General features: G+C 38.5%; 1 protein-coding gene across 8 annotated transcripts; it reads left to right on the forward strand.

Moving 5' to 3' along the window:
* The first annotated feature begins 274 nt into the window (after window positions 1-274).
* On the forward strand, window positions 275-17,241 carry tent4a (terminal nucleotidyltransferase 4A). Of its 8 annotated transcripts, none has more exons than XM_089123369.1 (13): window positions 275-1,706; window positions 5,713-5,836; window positions 5,930-5,976; window positions 6,822-6,942; window positions 7,089-7,196; window positions 9,209-9,337; window positions 9,582-9,795; window positions 11,021-11,147; window positions 11,238-11,344; window positions 11,636-11,817; window positions 12,794-12,903; window positions 13,013-13,168; window positions 14,891-17,241. In XM_089123369.1, exons 1-13 carry the CDS (start codon window positions 1,012-1,014, stop codon window positions 14,913-14,915), a joined length of 2,145 nt encoding a protein of 714 aa, XP_088979495.1. In that variant the 5' UTR covers window positions 275-1,011; the 3' UTR covers window positions 14,916-17,241. The 8 variants fall into 8 exon arrangements, with proteins under 8 accessions (XP_088979495.1, XP_088979497.1, XP_088979498.1 ...); XM_089123371.1 differs by having other exon boundaries at window positions 13,013-13,066; XM_089123372.1 differs by having other exon boundaries at window positions 13,013-13,066; window positions 14,894-17,241.
* The last annotated feature ends 1,581 nt before the right edge of the window (window positions 17,242-18,822 follow it).

Raw genomic sequence — 18,822 nt, forward strand, 5'->3', positions numbered from 1 at the left:
AAAATATTGGTTTTCAGCTTGATCAGGAACTAATTTTTTGTTAATAGAAGAATGTATCAAACAAATCAGATTAATCATAATTATTAAAAAATGTATTTATTGTTAATACATCAAAACAATTAATTATGATTAATCTCTAGATTTTTTTAAGGCCATAGTTTCTATTGATAAAAGTTCTCTTTTGTTTTTTCTTTTAAGAATTTCAGCAAAAGTAGGCCTACAGTTTTAAAAAAAAAATCCGTCTAGACCTTCGATTACTGACTTGAAGTTTGATTACCTTGAAGTAAGATTAGCCACCAAAACAGTTTTTATTATCTCAAAAATAGTCAAAAACAGACCATTTACATACTTTTAAATAGTAGATGTCCACTTATTTTTGCATTTTCCACAATATTTGACAATGCAACATTGTATAATATAAAATACCAAAGCAACTTTATGATATGAAAAGATTCTAGAAGCTCTTCATGAGCTTTTATTGCGCACATCAACAGGAACGCGGCCATTTATAATCATGAAGCTACCGTCGGACTCGTCACTGCTCACTGAGCGCGCCGCTGCGTTCTATGGTTTTATCGCGTCGCCGCAGAGTCACGGAGTAGACCCAATATTAATTTAGGTTGTAAATTCAAATGTGTCCTCGCTTGGATGCCGGTTAGAAGGGTGGGGTTGCTGAATAGGCTCCGATTGCGCCTGCTCGGTGAGGAGTTGTTGTGGGGGTGTGTGCTGCTCCGATAGTTTAAATCCTACACATGCGTACTGGATTTCGGGGTTCAAGGGAATATACGCCATATTGGAAACACTGTATAGTTTAGCTAACAGTTTAGCTAGCGGGGGGAAAAGAGCCACTAACTGATTCCCGTTGTGGCGTTTGACACGTCGTTATTTTCCCTGTCGTCTCGCGCAACCCAGTTTACAGGCACATTCTCGCAGTCCGGACTCAAACTTATCCGCTGAACGGGGGGAAAAGGCGTTTGTTTGTTTGACAGGGCTGTTAGAAAGACAAGTTGAATGGATCCGAGGGTCGCTTGGATTCAGCCGGAACAGAAAGGTCCTGCGAACGCTTTATGGATGCGTGTGTGGGAAACGTCTCAGGTAAACCGGACTAGCACAGGTCAGCACCAGAACCACCATCACCACAACAACCACCTCTGTGTCAATTATCCTGCGTATGACGTTTATAAGACTGTAGCGTCCAATGCGAATAACAGCACTATCATTAAAAACAACAGCACTGCGATCCCGGGTAGCGGCTCTGTGGCTCACCCGTTAAATGGAAACACGGGAGACGGCGATATGACCCAAAAGACCGGCTCGGTGGTGGATTTGGCGTCCAGTTGCTCTAAAATAAGGACTACAAGCGCTAATGCGATCGCTGGGAATAATATGAACAAGGGCCATCAATTTTTTACTTGCAGCGAGAACGTGTTGAATAATGTCAACCATCAGCACCATCCTCCTCATCTACGGCATTTCAATCAAGAGCAGCAGCAGCATCAGCAGAGTTGCATGAAGCGCCACCCGTCCCATCCGGCAGCGATTCACACCCACCATCACCACCACCATCATCCGGGCCGGAGGAAAAGCGATAATAAGGCCAGCACCTATGGGATAAACTACTTGCTCTCCAACTGGACTAGTAACAGCAATTATGGGAACTCCGGCACGCCGTGGAAGACGAGGAAATATAACCCAGGGGTTGACGGGTGAGATGAGTTTGATTTATAACAGGAGCAGCGCTCGTTATAATGTTACGCTATTTTTTCCTGTGGCCTTTTGTGTGTAATAAAGTGTCACTGGGCCTTTTACTGGGACATTAGCTTTAGCACGATAGCTGGTAGTCCCATGTTTGGTGGGTTGGGTCACTTGTGGAATGTGTTATGTGTGAGTGTGACTGTGCGTGTGTTAGCAGTAGTAGGCTAGCGACGATGTCCGATTCGTCAACGAATCGTTCTTTCGAGTCGGATCTCTTCCGGTCTGTACGATTCATTCACGAATCCTTCGGAGTTACGTTGTAGGTTCACCCACTGATTCGCTGAATTAAGAAGCATAGATGTACATTTTATTTAAGATATTTTGCACTGAATCATAGCAGACACACGTCATATTGCAATAAACATTCTTATTAATAAGGCTTAAAATTGTAGGCGTTTTGGGACGTTATTAAGTGCAAAAGGCAGGTTCAGGGGGAAAAAAATGTTAATTTTCTCTGTGAGCGAATTTGATTTTATAGCCCATCTTATATAAACCTAACGACAGATCTACTGTGAGCTGCACGATAACCGATAATCGCGATTATTTTGTTCAAATTAAAATCGCGATTATTCTCATTCGAGAAATGTAAGTGTGTATGAGTGTAACGATACCCTCATGTCACTATTCGATACATCTCACTGAACTCACACACGAGAAGCTATTTACTATAGACTACTCCGAGACATATGGTAAAAGGTTAACAAAAAAAATTACTGTTGATTAAAATGCTAAATTTGATTTACATTGGGGATGGAAATGAATAGACTTGGACTTAGTCCAGGTAACCCAATGAATGGGACAATGGTTAAACCAGAATAAAAATATTGATGATTCTGAAGCTGAAAATACAGAATGTATTTTTTAGATGAATATGCTTGCACTCTGTCACTTGCTAGATATATTTAATATAACGTAGCACACTTTTTTTACTGGTAACATTTATTGATTATTGATTTACTGATATTTTGCAGTATCAGCAGGACATACTACCCTATTAGTATTATATTCGACATAATATATAGTAGTTTAATGTAATACTGACAACTAAAACTCTGTAAACTTGAATTATTTATTTATTTATTTTGTCACACAAATGTTCTTTTTTGGGTGAATATCCACGTTACTAATTGATGCATTTTTGTGTTGCGAGATATTATGGCACGATATATTTTTACACTCCTAATATATAGGCCTTTATGTGTATGTGTGTGTATTGTTAATTTTTACAGATGATATTGTTTTTTTTTTGTTTTTTTTCAATGAACTCATTTACAGCTGCATCCCCAACTCCAGCTACTGTCAAATGTGCAGTTCTAGGAGACAAACATGTAATATTAAATGGTGAAATGTTCACCTGTTTGGCAAATGTTTGTCATGTTCTAATCTGATGATAAAACCTCAATCCATAGTTTTCAGTCACGTGGCTGTTGTGGAGCCCTGGAGCGCAAAACCCAACAAGCCTATCAATTTTTCCATCTCAAAAACACAAATATGTGAACAAGATGCAAGTTTTTTGGCACTTGTGATCCATGTACAGCACCTGCTGCAGTCCTTAAAAACATCTCGACGTTCTAAAATGCTTAACGTGAAAAATAATTAGGATGGGTTGCACCAAGGATTAAAGGATTAGGGCTAGTTCACTTCAGAATTAAAATTTCCTGATAATTTTCTCGCTCCCACGTCATCCAAGATGTTCATGCCATTCTTCCTTCAGTCGAAAAGAAATTTAGGTTTTTGAGGAAGGGTTTTTCTCCATATAGGCTAGTGGACTTCAACAGGAATCACCATTTTGAAGGTCCAAATTGCAGTTTCAAAACAGCTTCAAAGGGCTCGACACGATCCCAGCCGAGGAATAAGGGTCTTATCTAACGAAACGATCGGCCATTTATATGTAAAAAATAATTAAGATATTAGTTTAACCACAAATGTTCATCTTGCATTATGTAATCACGTTGAGAGAGCCCTTTGAAGCTGCTTTGAATCTGCAATTTGGACCTTCAAACTGTTCTACCCCCACTGAAGTCCACTAAAAGGAGAGATATCCTAGAATGTTTTCCTAAAAAATAATTTATTTTCTACTGAAGAAAGAATGATCAGAATTATCAGGAAATTTGTATTCTGAAGTGAACTAATCCTTTAAAGTGCGGTAGATCAAAAGATTCTTGAAACAAATGAGGCTGGGACTGTGTCTCTCAACCTTGTGAGTTGCCTATCTAGTACTAGACAGCATTTTTGTGTATAGGTGCAAAAGGCTGTTAAGTATAGGCTGCGTTTTATAATTCGTAGCAGTCTGTTTGATTTGAGGTTTTTTTTTTTGTTTACTCCCAATTATTTTGTTTTGTGAGTTAGCCTGTAAGTAACTATAAATTAGCTTAGTTTAAATTCAGAGACATTGGTTCAGGATAGACTACAAGTGTTGAATGAGAGAGAGAGAATTTTAAAAAAAAAACAACTAATAAAAATCTTCTCCGCTCATCAAAGCTCCCCAGATGTTCTACATTGAGGGGAACCAAATGTCAAGGTTCATGAATCAATTAATTACACTCACCTAAAGGATTATTAGGAACACCATACTAATATTGTGTTTGACCCCCTTTCGCCTTCAGAATTGCCTTAATTCTACGTGGCATTGATTCAACAAGTTGCTGAAACCATTCTACAGAATTGTTGGCCCATATTGATAGGATAGCATCTTGCAGTTGATGGAGATTTGTGGGATGCACATCCAGGGCACGAAGCTCCCGTTCCACTACATCCCAAAGATGCTCTTTTGGGTTGAGATCTGGTGACTGTGGGGGCCATTTTAGTACAGTGAACTCATTGTCATGTTCAAGAAACCAATTTGAAATGATTCAAGCTTTGTGACATGGTGCATTATCCTGCTGGAAGTAGCCATCAGAGGATGGGTACATGGTGGCCATAAAGGGATGGACATGGTCAAAAACAATGCTCAGGTAGGCTGTGGCATTTAAACGATAAAGTGTGCCAAGAAAACATCGCCCACACCATTACACCACCACCAGCAGCCTGCACAGTGGTAACAAGGCATGATGGATCCATGTTCTCATTCTGTAAACGCCAAATTCTGACTCTACCATCTGAATGTCTCAACGGAAATCGAGACTCCTCATCCCAGGCAACATTTTTCCAGTCTTCAACTGTCCACTTTTGGTGAGCTCTTGCAAATTGTAGCTTCTTTTTCCTATTTGTAGTGGAGATGAGAGGTACCCGGTGGGGTCTTCTGCCCATCCGCCTCAAGGTTGTGCGTGTTGTGGCTTTACAAATGCTTTGCTGCATACCTCGGTTGTAACGAGTGGATATTTCAGTCAAAGTTGCTCTTCTATCAGCTTGAATCAGTCGGCCCATTCTCCTCTGATCTCTAGCATCAACAAGGCATTTTCTCCCACAAGACTGCCGCATACTGGATGTTCTTCCCTTTTCACTCCATTCTTTGTAAACCCTAGAAATGGTTGTGCGTCAAAATCCCAGTAACTGAGCAGATTGTAAAATACTCAGACCGGTCCGTCTGGCACCAACAACCATGCCACGCTCAAAATTGCTTAAATCACCTTTCTTTCCCACTCTGACATTCACTTTGAAGTTCAGGAGATTGTCTTGACCAGGACCACACCACTAAATACATTGAAGCAACTGCCATGTGATTGGTTAATTAGATAATTGCGTTGAAAAAATTGAACAGGTGTTCCTAATAATCCTTTAGGTGAGTGTATTTAACCCATTTTAATTAACCACTGCACTAAATTTTGCATTTCACCATTCATATTCCATTTTTTTTTGTTTCGGTAAGTTTTGAAGTGATTAGGGTTACCTACATAATGGGTTGCCTACATATCTATAAAAACAAATCTCAAGATTCTTGTTTCAGGAGTTTTTTATGTGATGGCTTCTTAATGAAATTACTTAATTTCCATAATTTCCTTCCTTCTTTTTTCGAAGGTTGCATGAAGAAATCATGGACTTTTACAATTTTATGTCTCCTCGTCCCGAGGAGGCCACCATGAGACAGGAGGTGGTGGACAGGATAGAGTCAGTCATCAAGGAGTTGTGGCCTACCGCTGATGTAAGCAAACTTGGAAATGTGTGTGTACTATATAAATATACAATTATTAGTCCAAATATACAAACGTAATTGTTTTTACTTTTATGTACTTAGGTCCAGGTTTTTGGCAGCTTTAGCACTGGACTCTTTCTCCCAACCAGGTAAATGAACATGTGTGTTTGATCTTGCATATTGACACAACAGTGATATTTTGAACAGATCCCTAAGCCATTTTGTGACCTGTTGTTGCTGTACGGTCATAACACTACTCTCAGTAAGATGACTCTCAAGAAAGGAAGGGATGTGACCAAATACATCACAATCATAGCGTGCTTGCCTTTTTTGGCTCTGAGTTTTCTTTCAGGAACTGAGCAAACATTTTATCATCAATTGCAAATTGCTAACTCTATGGCCCAGTTTCACAGACAGAGTTTAGATTAAGCCAGGATTAGGCCTTGGTTCAATTAGGACATTTAAGTCACAAAACAATGGCAGTGAATTTAAGATTTGTCAGTGCAAGTTGCTTTCAGTTGAGTTAAAACAGCTCCGAAACAAAGGGACAGCAAACAAGGATAAATATCGACAATTTGAGAACAAAGTATAATTTGTTCAGTTTTGCATGATATAACTTATAAGCGATTGTTAGATTTAATCAGTGTGATTTACTGATATGTCAGAACCAGAACAAAAGTGGATTTTTCTTACTAGTTCAAATGACATTTTCCAGTGAAAATTGTTATGTTAGTCATACTTCCAAAAGGAATAATCTGTAAATTCTAAATGCAAGTATCCACACCGGCACCTGCACACTCTCCTCAAACATCGTGTTCATCCACACTGTGCCGTGTCGAGGGTGTCAAAGTACAACTCGCGTAAAGTTTATAATTCCGTAAATGACTGCAATTGCAGATTTCGAACAGAGATGGCGACAAAGAGGATAACCTGCGGACTGCAGATTTAACAAATTGCCTATATGAAAGATTCTGTCTGGTTCTTTTTACCGTAGTGACATTGACCTGGTGGTGTTTGGGAAATGGGAGAAACCTCCCCTGCAGCAGTTGGAGCAGGCCCTCAGAAAACACAGTGTGGCAGAACCCTATTCAATCAAAGTTCTCGACAAAGCTACGGTATGTATCTCTCCCTCTTCTGTCGATTTGAGATTTGCTAAAGTCAGTTTAACTGTTTAATATGCAGAGGTTTTTTTTTTTTGTTTTTTTTTCTGTGAGTTTCTTGGCAATTCATTATTTTCTATTTATATCTTTGAATTTTGAAGGTACCAATCATCAAACTGACAGATCAGGAGACTGAGGTGAAAGTGGACATCAGTTTCAACGTGGAGACGGGCATCAAAGCTGCTAGCTTCATCAAAGAATATGTGAAGGTAATCTTTAGCTAATTTTTGAGTGAGTCAGATATTGTTGAATATTAAGTATTCCCAAATAAGCAAGCCAGAGGCGACAGTGGCAAGGTACCAAAACTCCATCAGGATGACAAGGGAGAAACCAGGCTCAGTCGGGGGGCCAGTTCCACTATGGCCAAAGAACGAACACGGTGTCATTATGATTCAGGCTGCATCACATGTCAGAATTTAGATAGGTAGCATTCAAATATTCATCCAGTTCCTTTTGCTTGAAGATCAGATTCGACATGCCGGTATGGAGCCGAAGCTGGCCATAGGGTCTGTGTGGAGGACCTGTCTAGTTCTTTGCTGAGGATCTGTGCCGATGGCTGTCGTGTCAACGAGGCCTTCACAGGGGATTGTCTAGTAGACAATCAGGGCTGTGTTTTGGTCGCGTCTAGGTGCAGATCCACCATCTGATCTGGACCGGATCCGGCTGACTACGGTAACCTCGGGATAAGGATGAGAGACAGAAAGACTAACATTAGCATAGACGCTATTCTTAGTACATTGTACATTGGGTGTCATAGCATAGGAAGTGTTCCTCAGTAGTCTTGATGTTGTGAAAAGTGGTGTTTTCCAACTGACTACTGAGTTTGTGTGTGTGTGTGTGATGCTGGTTATGACGTGCTGTTTGTCCGAAATATGGACGAGGGGAGCAGATTTGTGTGATATGTAAAATACTTATACAAATGCTTCAATATTTTTTCAGTTCATTTGCCACTGAAACTGCTAAATGGCAAGACGTAACTTTACTTTTTTTTGGATCCTGTTTGTATTTACATGTTCTAGGTCTAGATTTACTAGATTCTCTTGTGTCAGTCTTACAGTGTCATTGTTTGACTAAAGGAGCGAGGAGGAGGGGAAAGCATAACTTTAACATCTGTCAGCAATGGCGGGTGAGCAAAATGTTGGAAAATGACAAAAAAAAGATGTTGAAATTGGTATAAATCAAGGAAGACTTTTCTTTTTTTTTTTTTAAGTTCGAAGATGTTTTTGTTAAAAGCCAAACTAGGTAGCGCTGTCTAAGTTTGTTTTAGGCACAGGTGTTTGGGCCAATATGCCAAAGTGTTTAAATATATCATAAAACAAATTTCAAAATGGCAGACACAGACAGGTGGTTCATCCCCTCCTGGCAAAATAATATTTTGGAACGGCACCACCCACAAATTGTGGTGCTGACGAAGTGTACCAAGTTTCTCTTTGATAGGTCTAAGTATTGCTGGGATATAACATTTAATCTAAATTTGGGTTGACTTCCCATCATAACTTTTGAAATAAAAGTAAAATATTAATTTATGTGTGGCTCGGTCCAGGGATCATCTGAGCCAAAGGAAACTACATGAATGCAATACATTTTAAAATGACTATTACTGTAATGGGTGTTAATGTAAGGTCGGGTGAAATAAGAATTTAGTTTATATGACAAAAGAAAAGTGAATTATTTCTAAATTTGGTCTGAAAGATCCCAAATTTGGTCAGGGTTTTATTCAAAACCACCCCAATAAATATGCCAAATTTCATCATTCTCCTATCCATGGTTCATAAGGGTGCCATAAACTCCCACTGGGAAGGAATAACAAGAATACTCTCAATTAGACGCATCTTTAGAGAATGAGACCCCACAGTCTTTAAGATGATGTCGATCTTACATGGAGGAATGTGAGAATTATTGGCCTGTCTCCAGTTATCATAACACATTATCTCATGTAAATATTTTTGCTGCTTCTGAACAGCTGGATGTTATCTCTGGTGAAAGACAGCTGCATATGCACTTGCCATGTTTTAGGCTTTTGAAAGACTTCACAGAAACGCGTTCGATATTCCTGATGTCAACATGTTTTGACACTGTTTTCGTAGAAAGACCAGAATGGTGAAATCTTTGAAATCTCAAGTGGTCACGGAGTCGCCTTTGAATTGCTTCTTAATGCCTGGTGTTAACTGTCTTTTTCATGTTTTAAAGTCTTAAATGTCTTGTTTTCCCTCCCACACAGAAGTATACCGTGCTGCCTTATTTAATCTTCGTGCTGAAACAGTTCCTGCTACAGCGAGACCTCAATGAAGTCTTCACAGGAGGAATCAGCTCCTACAGTCTCATACTGATGGTCATCAGCTTCTTACAGGTGCAACATTTAGCAGACGTCTAAGTTCTCAAGCATGTTTCGACATTTAAGCGATGGGAAGAACCATAGTGTTTCACATCAAAAATAACTTGTTCTTGTCTTATTTGGAGATCCGTCTTTGTCAAGCATATTTTCATACCTTTGTTTGACCTCATCAGCCATGCTAATTTAATAAATGACTGTGCCAAGCAAATAAAGCGAAATGTCTCGACTTGCCTGCTGAATTTTGGTTTTACACTTGCAGTTACACCCAAGAATTGATGCCAAGAATCCCAACATGAACCTTGGCATTCTGCTCATTGAGTTCTTTGAGCTGTATGGAAGACACTTCAACTACCTGAAGACCGGCATCAGGATAAAGAATGGTGGTGCTTACATGGCTAAAGAGGACATCATGAAGGCCATGAGTAATGGCTACAGGCCCTCCATGCTTTGTATAGAGGACCCTCTTCTTCCAGGTAAAATGTACAAGCTATTCATTAAAAATGCTCCATTTAATGCAAAACCTAGTGAGCTTCTTACTATCTAGTAGCTTCTGAGGCAGCGTCCTTTCTGAATTGAAACCTTATAAGTGACCAGTTTAGCTAATTCCTTACATGAAGCACACCGAGACTGATCACGCAATTTATTTCAATAGAGTTTGGTCTAGCATGTTGCTACGGTAACACCTTAAATGATTTCTGATTGCCCATAATATTAATGCGTAAGAGGTCAGGGGAAATAGCAGATTTGTATTTATTTATTTATTTATTGATTTGCGTGTGAGAATTTGAAGAAACAAATTGGTAGGGCTGGGTATTCACAAGCTTGCAATTCGATATTGATTCATTTAGATGTATATCGTATAGTACATGGCAAATTGATCAACTATTGAAAAATTATTATAGTAATGTATATTCATATCAATTCATATTCCTATAATAATTAATATGAAGGAAAGTTATCAAAAACTAAGCTTATTGTGATTTATTAGAAGAGGCGGCAAGTTGCGCTACAATGTTGTTCATTCATCTGATGAAAACAGCATAGACTAAAAGATCTATTCTTTGGATTTAAGAAGCAGTATCGTTTCTTAAAAATCAAGAAATTAGAAGCATTAAAGTAGTTCACTTTTGAAAAATTTTTGCTGATAATTTACTCACCCCCATGGCATCCAAGATGTCCATGTGTTTCTTTCTTCAGTCGAAAAGAAATTAAGGTTTTTGATGAAAACATTCCAGGATTTTTCTCCATATAATGGACTTCAATGGGGACCAAACGGTTCAAGGTCCAAAAGACAGTTTCAGTACAAACTGCAAACTGTTCAAATAACTTTAAGCGATTCCAGACGATGAATAAGGGTCTTATCAAGCGAAACGATCGCTCATTATAAAACTTAAACTTTTTTTTATTTTATTTTTTTTAAACACACATGGTCGTCTTGCTCTGTTCTGTGACGCACATTTGTGACTCTCCTGTTCGAACTCGTTCATCAAAATGAATGAATCTTTTTCCGAGTCAATTCATTTGTTTCGTTCGTTGAATGAACCAAATGATTCGGAAAAAGATTTGTTCATTTTGAAAATTAGATGTTCTATCTCATTGTTTGCATTATTGAATTTCTTTTAAACATGTGAAAAAGTAATTTACTGCAAGTTGTTTGGTCAAGTATAAAGAACTAATTTTCTTTGTGTGGCTGCTCAGGTAATGATGTGGGCAGAAGCTCTTATGGTGCCATGCAGGTGAAGGAGGCTTTTGACTATGCGTATATAATACTGGGTCACGCCGTCTCACCTCTTGCACGTTCTTACCCCAACAAAGACAGTGACAGGTACAGCTCTCATGGACAAAAAAACATGTTCACCCTAATTCTTTCAAACTTTCAGTTTTAATTAATCAGTCATTTATATTGTCCCCTCAGCACTTTGGGCCGCATTATTAAAGTCACCCAGGAAGTCATTGACTACAGGGAGTGGATCATAAAGAAGTGGGGTGGCAGACACAACTCCCGCTTGGAGAGGACTCCAGGTACGTCTCAATGTGAAGAATTTCTCTGAATACATTTATTGACTGCAGATACTAGGTGGATTTCTTCTGTTTGTTTTTGATTGTACTTCTTAATGTCTCCCGGTGCAATAAGTTCTCATTGTTAAGGCATTAGATAGTCACTTATGTCCAGGGGTGGAGCGTGTTCCTAACGTTTTATTTACAGCATTTTAATGATGTCTTAAGATATTGCAACTCCTTGCAGGGCCACATAGATCCTTAAGAAAAGCCAGTTCCAGCCAGTCCTTATGTTTTGATGGCTTTTACATGCAGGTCCATCTCATAAAGACTCAGTGGATCAGGTGGAGACGGTCACGCTGCTGGGTGTAGGTGTGGAGGACCAGCAGCAGAGGGACTCTGTGTCCCCTCACAGCGCAGACTCTCCCATGTCCCTGTCCAGCCCTCAACAGCACTCGTCTGCCTCTTCTGCGTCCTCGCTGTCAGGCAGCGATATCGTAAGCAGCATCCTTCATCTGTGTCCATACTTTAACCCTATAAAGCCTACTCAAGTGTATCGTATTTATGCCAAATTATCCTTTCATAATCTGATTAAGTTAAAACTTTTAGCAACTAAAAGGACTTTAGTGTAATTATAAAAGTCAGTAATGCTTTCACAGAAGAAAAGACGTGTACAACGATCTTAAAGGAGTAGTTCACTTTTAAAAAACTTTTGCTGATCATTTACTCACCCCCATGTAGGGTTGGGTATCGAGAATCGAGTATCGATTGGAACCGAGACTAACTTTTCGTTTTTCCCGGAATCGTTCAAAAGTAAAAACTTCGATTCCTAGTTTCGATATTCACAGTCCGGCGAGCGCAAGAAGAAATCGCTGAACAACACCAACGAAGAAGCGTCTACCGGAAGTGTTGGCATAACCACGCGAGTCGAACATGAGTAGCTTACGTCGACGATCCAAAGTGTGGCTTCACTTTTCTAAAAATAACGAAATCTCGGCAAAATGCAAAATTTGTGACAAAAGGAGTATTTTTACAGAAGGAGTATTTCCTTCAGAAAGGCCGTTGGTTAGCAAGGTTAGCTAAACTTTTTTGACCCTGCCTCTTAAAAGAATCGGAATCGAGAATCGTTAGGAACCGGAATCGAAACAAGGAATCGGAATCAGAATCGTTCAAATTCAAACGATACCCAACCCTACCCCCATGTCATCCAAGATGTCCACGTCTTTCTTTCTTCAGTCGAAAAGAAATTAAGGTTTTTGATGAAAACATTCCAGGATTTTCGAGGTGGATCAAGCGAAACGATCGCTAATTAAAAAAAAAAAGCTCAAATGATCAAACTACATAAAAAAAAAGGTTATTTCATATGTTAGACTTTACAGGGCTAATATGCGTTAGATTGTCATTCCCTCTCACATAACTGATTTCTGCTCCTCCAGGACTCTGACTCCACACCGTATGTCACTCCACCTGTAGCCCCCTTCCCTCTCCAGATTCTGCCGCCGGGACCCCTGTCATCAGCGCTTCAGATGGGCACGGGCAAAGCCAGCATCACGGCAGCACTCACCATGCCTCCGGCCACCCAGGTGAGGGGCGATTTTGGTTTGGTAGCCAGATTTTTGTGTGATGTGTGATGATGACGATGACACTGGCATGTTCTTGAATCCAACTTCCCCTCTCTCTTGGTTTCTGTAGGCGAGAGTGCCAATCCCAGGCAATCTTCCTCTCCACGCTCTACCTGGCAGACAGGTGTGTATGGCAGATGGACCACCCCCATACCTCCACATGCCCCCCCCTGCAGTCCCCCCAGCTCCCCCCAGCCCTCTACCCAGTCCCCACCATCATCCAAAGGTAGGATGTCCCATGTGCGCTCTCCTCTATATGCTGTATCTTGACAGTGAGCCCAACTTTCCCTCCTTCATCCAGACTTCAGACTAGCTTAATGACAGGATAAGGTAAAATTATGAAATTTAATGCCCACATTGGTGTTATGGGAAGCATTCAAAAAGACTTTAATCTTTCATCAATTTAATAACTTGCTCTGTATGTATATATTTTTGTAATTAATATTAGAGAAACATTACATTTAAATTAAACACTTTTCATAATAAATATCATTTAATTTTTTTTGTCTTTAGCTGATCACATACATGAGGATTCCATAATTCATTCACATGTTGTTCTTTTTTTTTCTTTTTTTTTTTTAAGATGCGCCAATCCCTTTCATACATTTAGTAGGTAGGGTTTTAATGTTCAACAAGGATGCATTTAATTGATCAGAAATACAGTAAAAAATGTATTGATTTCTATTTGATTATTTATATATATTAGGGCCGTGCAAAAATTAATTGCGATTAATCGCATCCAAAATAAAAGTCTGTGTTTACATAATATATTTGTGTGTGCTGGCCTGTATATAATTATTTTGTAGATATAAATGCACACACATGCATGTATATATTTAAGAAAATGTGTTATTCATATATAAAATATTTATATAATACAGATTATGTATATATATATATATATATATATATATACACACAGAATTTAAGCGCAAATAATTCTTAAATATATACATGCATGTTATTCATATATAAAATATTTATATAATACAGATTATGTATTTATATATATATATATATATATAATTTAAGTGCAAATAATTCTTAAATATATACATGCATGCATAGGTATTTATATATACAAAATAATTATATACTGCACACACAAATATATTATGTAAACACAGACTTTTATTTTGGATGCGATTCATCGCAATTAATTTTTCCACAGCCCTAATATATATATATATATATATATATATATATATATATATATATATATATATATATATATATATATATTTTTTTTTTTTTTTTTAATGTCATTTAGTCGTCAGCAGCCATTACTCCAGTATTCAGTGTCACGTGCTCCTTCAGAAATCATTTAATCTGGTGATTTTCTGCTCTAGAAACATTTCTATAAATGTTGAAAACCGTTGTGCTGTTTAATATTTAGATGAATTTTGTTCATATCTTTTGATAAATAAAAAGTTAAAAAGAAAAGCATTTTGAAATGGATATTTTGTAACCTTATCAATGTCTTAATGTAATTAAACGCTGAACTTTAGAATGGTAGTGCATTTGTATTTTAAATTATGTATATTTAAAGGGGTCATGGACTGGCTTTTTAAATTTTATTATATTGCTGTCTGAGGTCAACTTATGACGTTCGCTCGGTTTTTGCATTCAAAAACATCAAAATGAAAAAGTAATAGGTTATTTTGTACCCAACTCGTGAGCCTACCTGAAAAACGCTCGGTTTTTATGGGCGTCTCACACTGAAGACTTGGAAGTAAACGCCCACTGCTGTGAGTGGATAGCTTTTATTGGACTAACAAGGACGTTTTCAGTTCTGAAACTTACAGGATATTCTTATAATATGATAAGCTCAAGGAAAATTTGATTTCTCACTTCATCACCCCTTTAAATCCAGTTTTTATATTTTTCTGTGCCATTTTTTTCAGATGCTAGCATGATTGTAAGTTCCCCTATCTTGCCTTCTCTCCAGCAGACAGGTCCCAAGTTCCCTCTGAAGGGCTTCCACAATCCCGCCGTGGTGCACAGTCCCGTCCTTTCAAACCGAAACCACATTCAGTACAACCGCAACACCTGGCGCCGCAGGAAGAGAGACAGTCTGCCGGCTAGCGTCAGCAGATAAAGACGACGGCGCTCCCATTGGTCCCATCTTAAAATGATGAGAACTCATTTAGCCCTCCTACTGATGGTGTGAGCACAGAGAGGCCAGCGGTTGAAACCCAGCTCCTCGTTCAGTAGTTGTGGTGATGGTGGTGCTAAGTAGTTCAGTCTGCCACTGAATCTGTGCATGTATATGTTGAGACTTTTGTTTTTTGACCTGTGTAATCTTCCTGAGGAAGCTTCGAGAACAGGAACTGTTTTTTCGGTCGTCTACTCCACAACTTCCAGGTTGACAGGTGAAACGTTCCTTTTTTGTGCGTGTTTCATGCTTCACATTTTTGGTCTAAACGTGACACCCTTCACTTGTGGGACGAACTAGATTCAGTGGATTTCAAGTGTTTGTTGTATCGGGTGAGGATGTGTGTGTGTGTGTGTGTCGCTGGCTTCAAATTCTGCACTCAACATGCTTCCAGAGACCCCCACCGTATTGACTGTATACATCACGCAACCTTTACTTTTTTTGTGCAATAACTTCTTAATTTCTGTATTTTCCTTCACTCTGGAAACATATTTAATTTCTTTTTTTTTTTTTATTGTTTTTGTGTCCAGCCTTTTTGTTTGTCTGTTTGTTTTGTAAAAATGTTTTTATTTTTGTAATGGTTTTAATTTTGTTCATCGTTTACAGATCCTGTCAGACAGGCTCCTTGTGGGGGAAAAAAAAAGTCTGTTTTAAAATAGTTTTTTGAGAGTTTATATTCCCTCTTCCCCTTTTCCTCGGCATAAATTGCACCTGGACGAGAGCAAGTTAAAGCAGCCAGTTTAGATCTCGCAGAACGACTTTCCACTCTTTACCAACAGGTGTCGCCATTTCTCACTTTCTGTGTTCCACATTGAGCTTCAGAATCTCAGCTGTTGCTTTTATTTGTCTCGTTCGTTTGTGCCATTGAGGCTGTTGGACTCGGGGTTTATCAGATTGAGCACTCGGTCCTAATGCGCTTTCATTTATGTGTGTGTCTGTCCTTTTTAAGTCACTATAGGTAAGTGTGAGACGTGAATTATTTTAGGGAAGCTCTAATGAACGTGCGAGAGGACTCCAGATCAGTGCAGCTTTATGCAAGGTGCCCTTATCGGACCTAGTTCGACTTCTGAACGGGCACCCGAATCAGACTAGCGGAGAAAGGGAATTTATTTTGATTCCTTTCTGGAATCTTGACGTGCATTTATTGCCAGGTACTTGCGCTAATATATGCCTTTTTGGTAATAACCTATTCGTGTACTGTATTGAATTGAATTTTTTTTTGTGTTCCGTTTGTATATGGCACACTAAAACTGTATTGCTGTTGCTCAGAACGTCACAGGCATACAGGTTATTGTTACTATGCAAGTGGAGTTTTGAAATCTCTTCCTGTGTCCCTCATGATGGCCATTTGCTTGTAAATCTTGTCAAGAAACTAAATCTCGGAGATCGACGCACATGTGAACTGTTCCTGTATGCGAGTTCAGACTGTTTTAATGGTGGAAAAACACCTGGACGTCTTGTCTGGAGTTTTTGCAATGCAAATATTTCCTCCTGGAGATCAACCGGACTACATTTACTGCTGTTACAACGCTACAACCATGTCCTGCAGTCTATATTGAATGACTTTGACTTGTGTGATGTGTTTTACAAAGTCATATCTGATACAGAGACTGTGGATTGTCCTGAACTCTTGACTCACCCGCCTATCAATGCAATAGCTAATAGCAGTTTCTGCTTTTAGATAGAACCAGCATCTTTTGCGAAATGAGTCAGACATTGAGGCAACTCTCCCCCTCCTTTCAAATAAGAACCTACTTCATTGGTGATTTGTCTAAATGAAAATGGCTCCGTTTTTCCTGAGTGAATCTGTAGATGTGTTGGTTGGAAAGGTGGATGTATTTCACTCTGTAATGGTTTGACCCTTTTGAGGTGATGTACTGCTTGATACAGTGTGACACTCCTCATTGAATATCAATGATGGATTTTAAATGTAACTTTTTTTCTTTTCTTTTTTTTTGCTGAAGTCTGTCATGTCGCAGTGGCCAAAAGCACTGACCTGAACTTGTCAATCCGTATACTGAAAGCCCTCAATGTGGCCGCCAAGCATCCAAGAGGTCAGACGGAGGAATTGTTTTTGTTTTCCTTCAATATTTTTATGTATTTTTTTTTTCTATTTTATTTTTTAAATAAACATCTTAAAACCATGCATGCAGTTGCTTGTTCATTGTCATAAATCATGCTTTACAGCTCAGCACTGAGCTGTTACTGGTTTTACCACTAGATGGTGAGCTTGCACTTCAGAGATCTTCTGGTAATAAAACCCAAAGGAGAGTTGATAAATTGCTAATAAGTCTAATAAGGACTTCTACTCTCTTACTAACAAAAGAGAGAAGTTCGCTTTGAAATGAGTTCTGGTTGGACTCAATTGTGCTCCTGTCACTTGTAATTCTTTCTGCTCTGACAGTGGACTTTGCTTAATGGACCAGACGATGATGAGGAGGAGGCCAAATCTTCAAAGATTCATTGGAAAGCTCTCATCTATCAGCGCAGGTGCACAAAGATAAGTCTTTTCAAGTCTAGACATGATTGCTGTGACGTTTATTTGTGACATGTATTTTTAGCTGCAGGGATAAAACACAAAGCAGTTAATTAACTGATGACACCTGAATTTCAATTATTTAAATTTCAACAAAACAACCATCCAACCAGATACCATCACTGACTGTTGTTACTTAGTATCACTGACATAAGGAGTGAAAAGAGTCAGGATAATTGCCTCGATATCCAATAATCCAATTAATTCTTCCTCGTCACGCCACCGGTTTGAACGTGGCAACCTAAAAACAAAAGACTTTCTCGAAGGAGATTTCAGGAAATTGCTGCTGTTGCTCCCAAATAAGAATTAGCTTGTTACACACACACACACACACACATATATATATATATATATATATATATATATATATATATATATATATATATATATATATATATATATATATATATGTTAACTGAAATAAAATAAAATATAAAAAACTGTATGTACTGAAATAACTAAAACAAAAACTATAATAATATCCCAGTGGAGTTACAATTACACTGGCATGTTACTGTTGGAGGAACATACTTTAACTTAAGTTTAATATGCTTACTGATATAATATTTTATTATTAAAGAGACGGTTGGCCTTACATATTATATATTAGAATATATTATAGTAACCAGACAGTTTCTGGTCTCATTGACTACATAGTAGCCTAGGCTATATATTTTTTTTTCCTACTATGGAAGTCAATGAGACCAGAAACTGTCTGGTTACTGATATTCTTCTAAATATCAGAAAATCGGCTGAATGGATCTGAAAACGGTAAAACTCAACTTTTTAACTCTGGAGGAGTTGTAAAATGAGCCTATTTCCAAAAATAAAAAAAATAAAGTGGAGTATCCCTTTAATTTCAAATCAAACCTAACTGAAATTGACTCATGATTCACTGGGGAAGTCGGTTGAGAACACAGTAAAGATTCACTGATTCATAAGCAGGTTCAGGTTCATGAATCAAATGATTCATTACAATGAACCAGCTCGTAACAGTCATTTTTTGGGGGGGTGAATCGGACATTGTGGCTCATGCTGTGTCTCCTGCAGGAAACACTGACACTTTACTCCACCTTGTGAGTTGGTGTTTGATAAAACCCAATAAAACCCACAAAACGTTTCCAACTCTTGCCAATGGCAGCTAGATTTGAAATGATTTTTAGTCACAGCCTGCAAGCTTATATTACAT

This window comes from Pimephales promelas, chromosome 18 (assembly GCF_988280905.1).
Source record: "Pimephales promelas chromosome 18, fPimPro1.hap1.1, whole genome shotgun sequence".
Classification (NCBI taxonomy): domain Eukaryota; kingdom Metazoa; phylum Chordata; class Actinopteri; order Cypriniformes; family Leuciscidae; genus Pimephales; species Pimephales promelas.

Bases quoted from the DNA above. Each gene is read 5' to 3' on its own strand.
- tent4a (XM_089123365.1), top strand. From the start codon at position 1,012: ATGGATCCGAGGGTCGCTTGGATTCAGCCGGAACAGAAAGGTCCTGCG. The intron at 11,345-11,635 runs GTACGTCTCAAT...TTTTACATGCAG, and splicing joins CCGCTTGGAGAGGACTCCAG to GTCCATCTCATAAAGACTCA. The intron at 13,169-14,890 runs GTAGGATGTCCC...CCTTCTCTCCAG, and splicing joins GTCCCCACCATCATCCAAAG to CAGACAGGTCCCAAGTTCCC.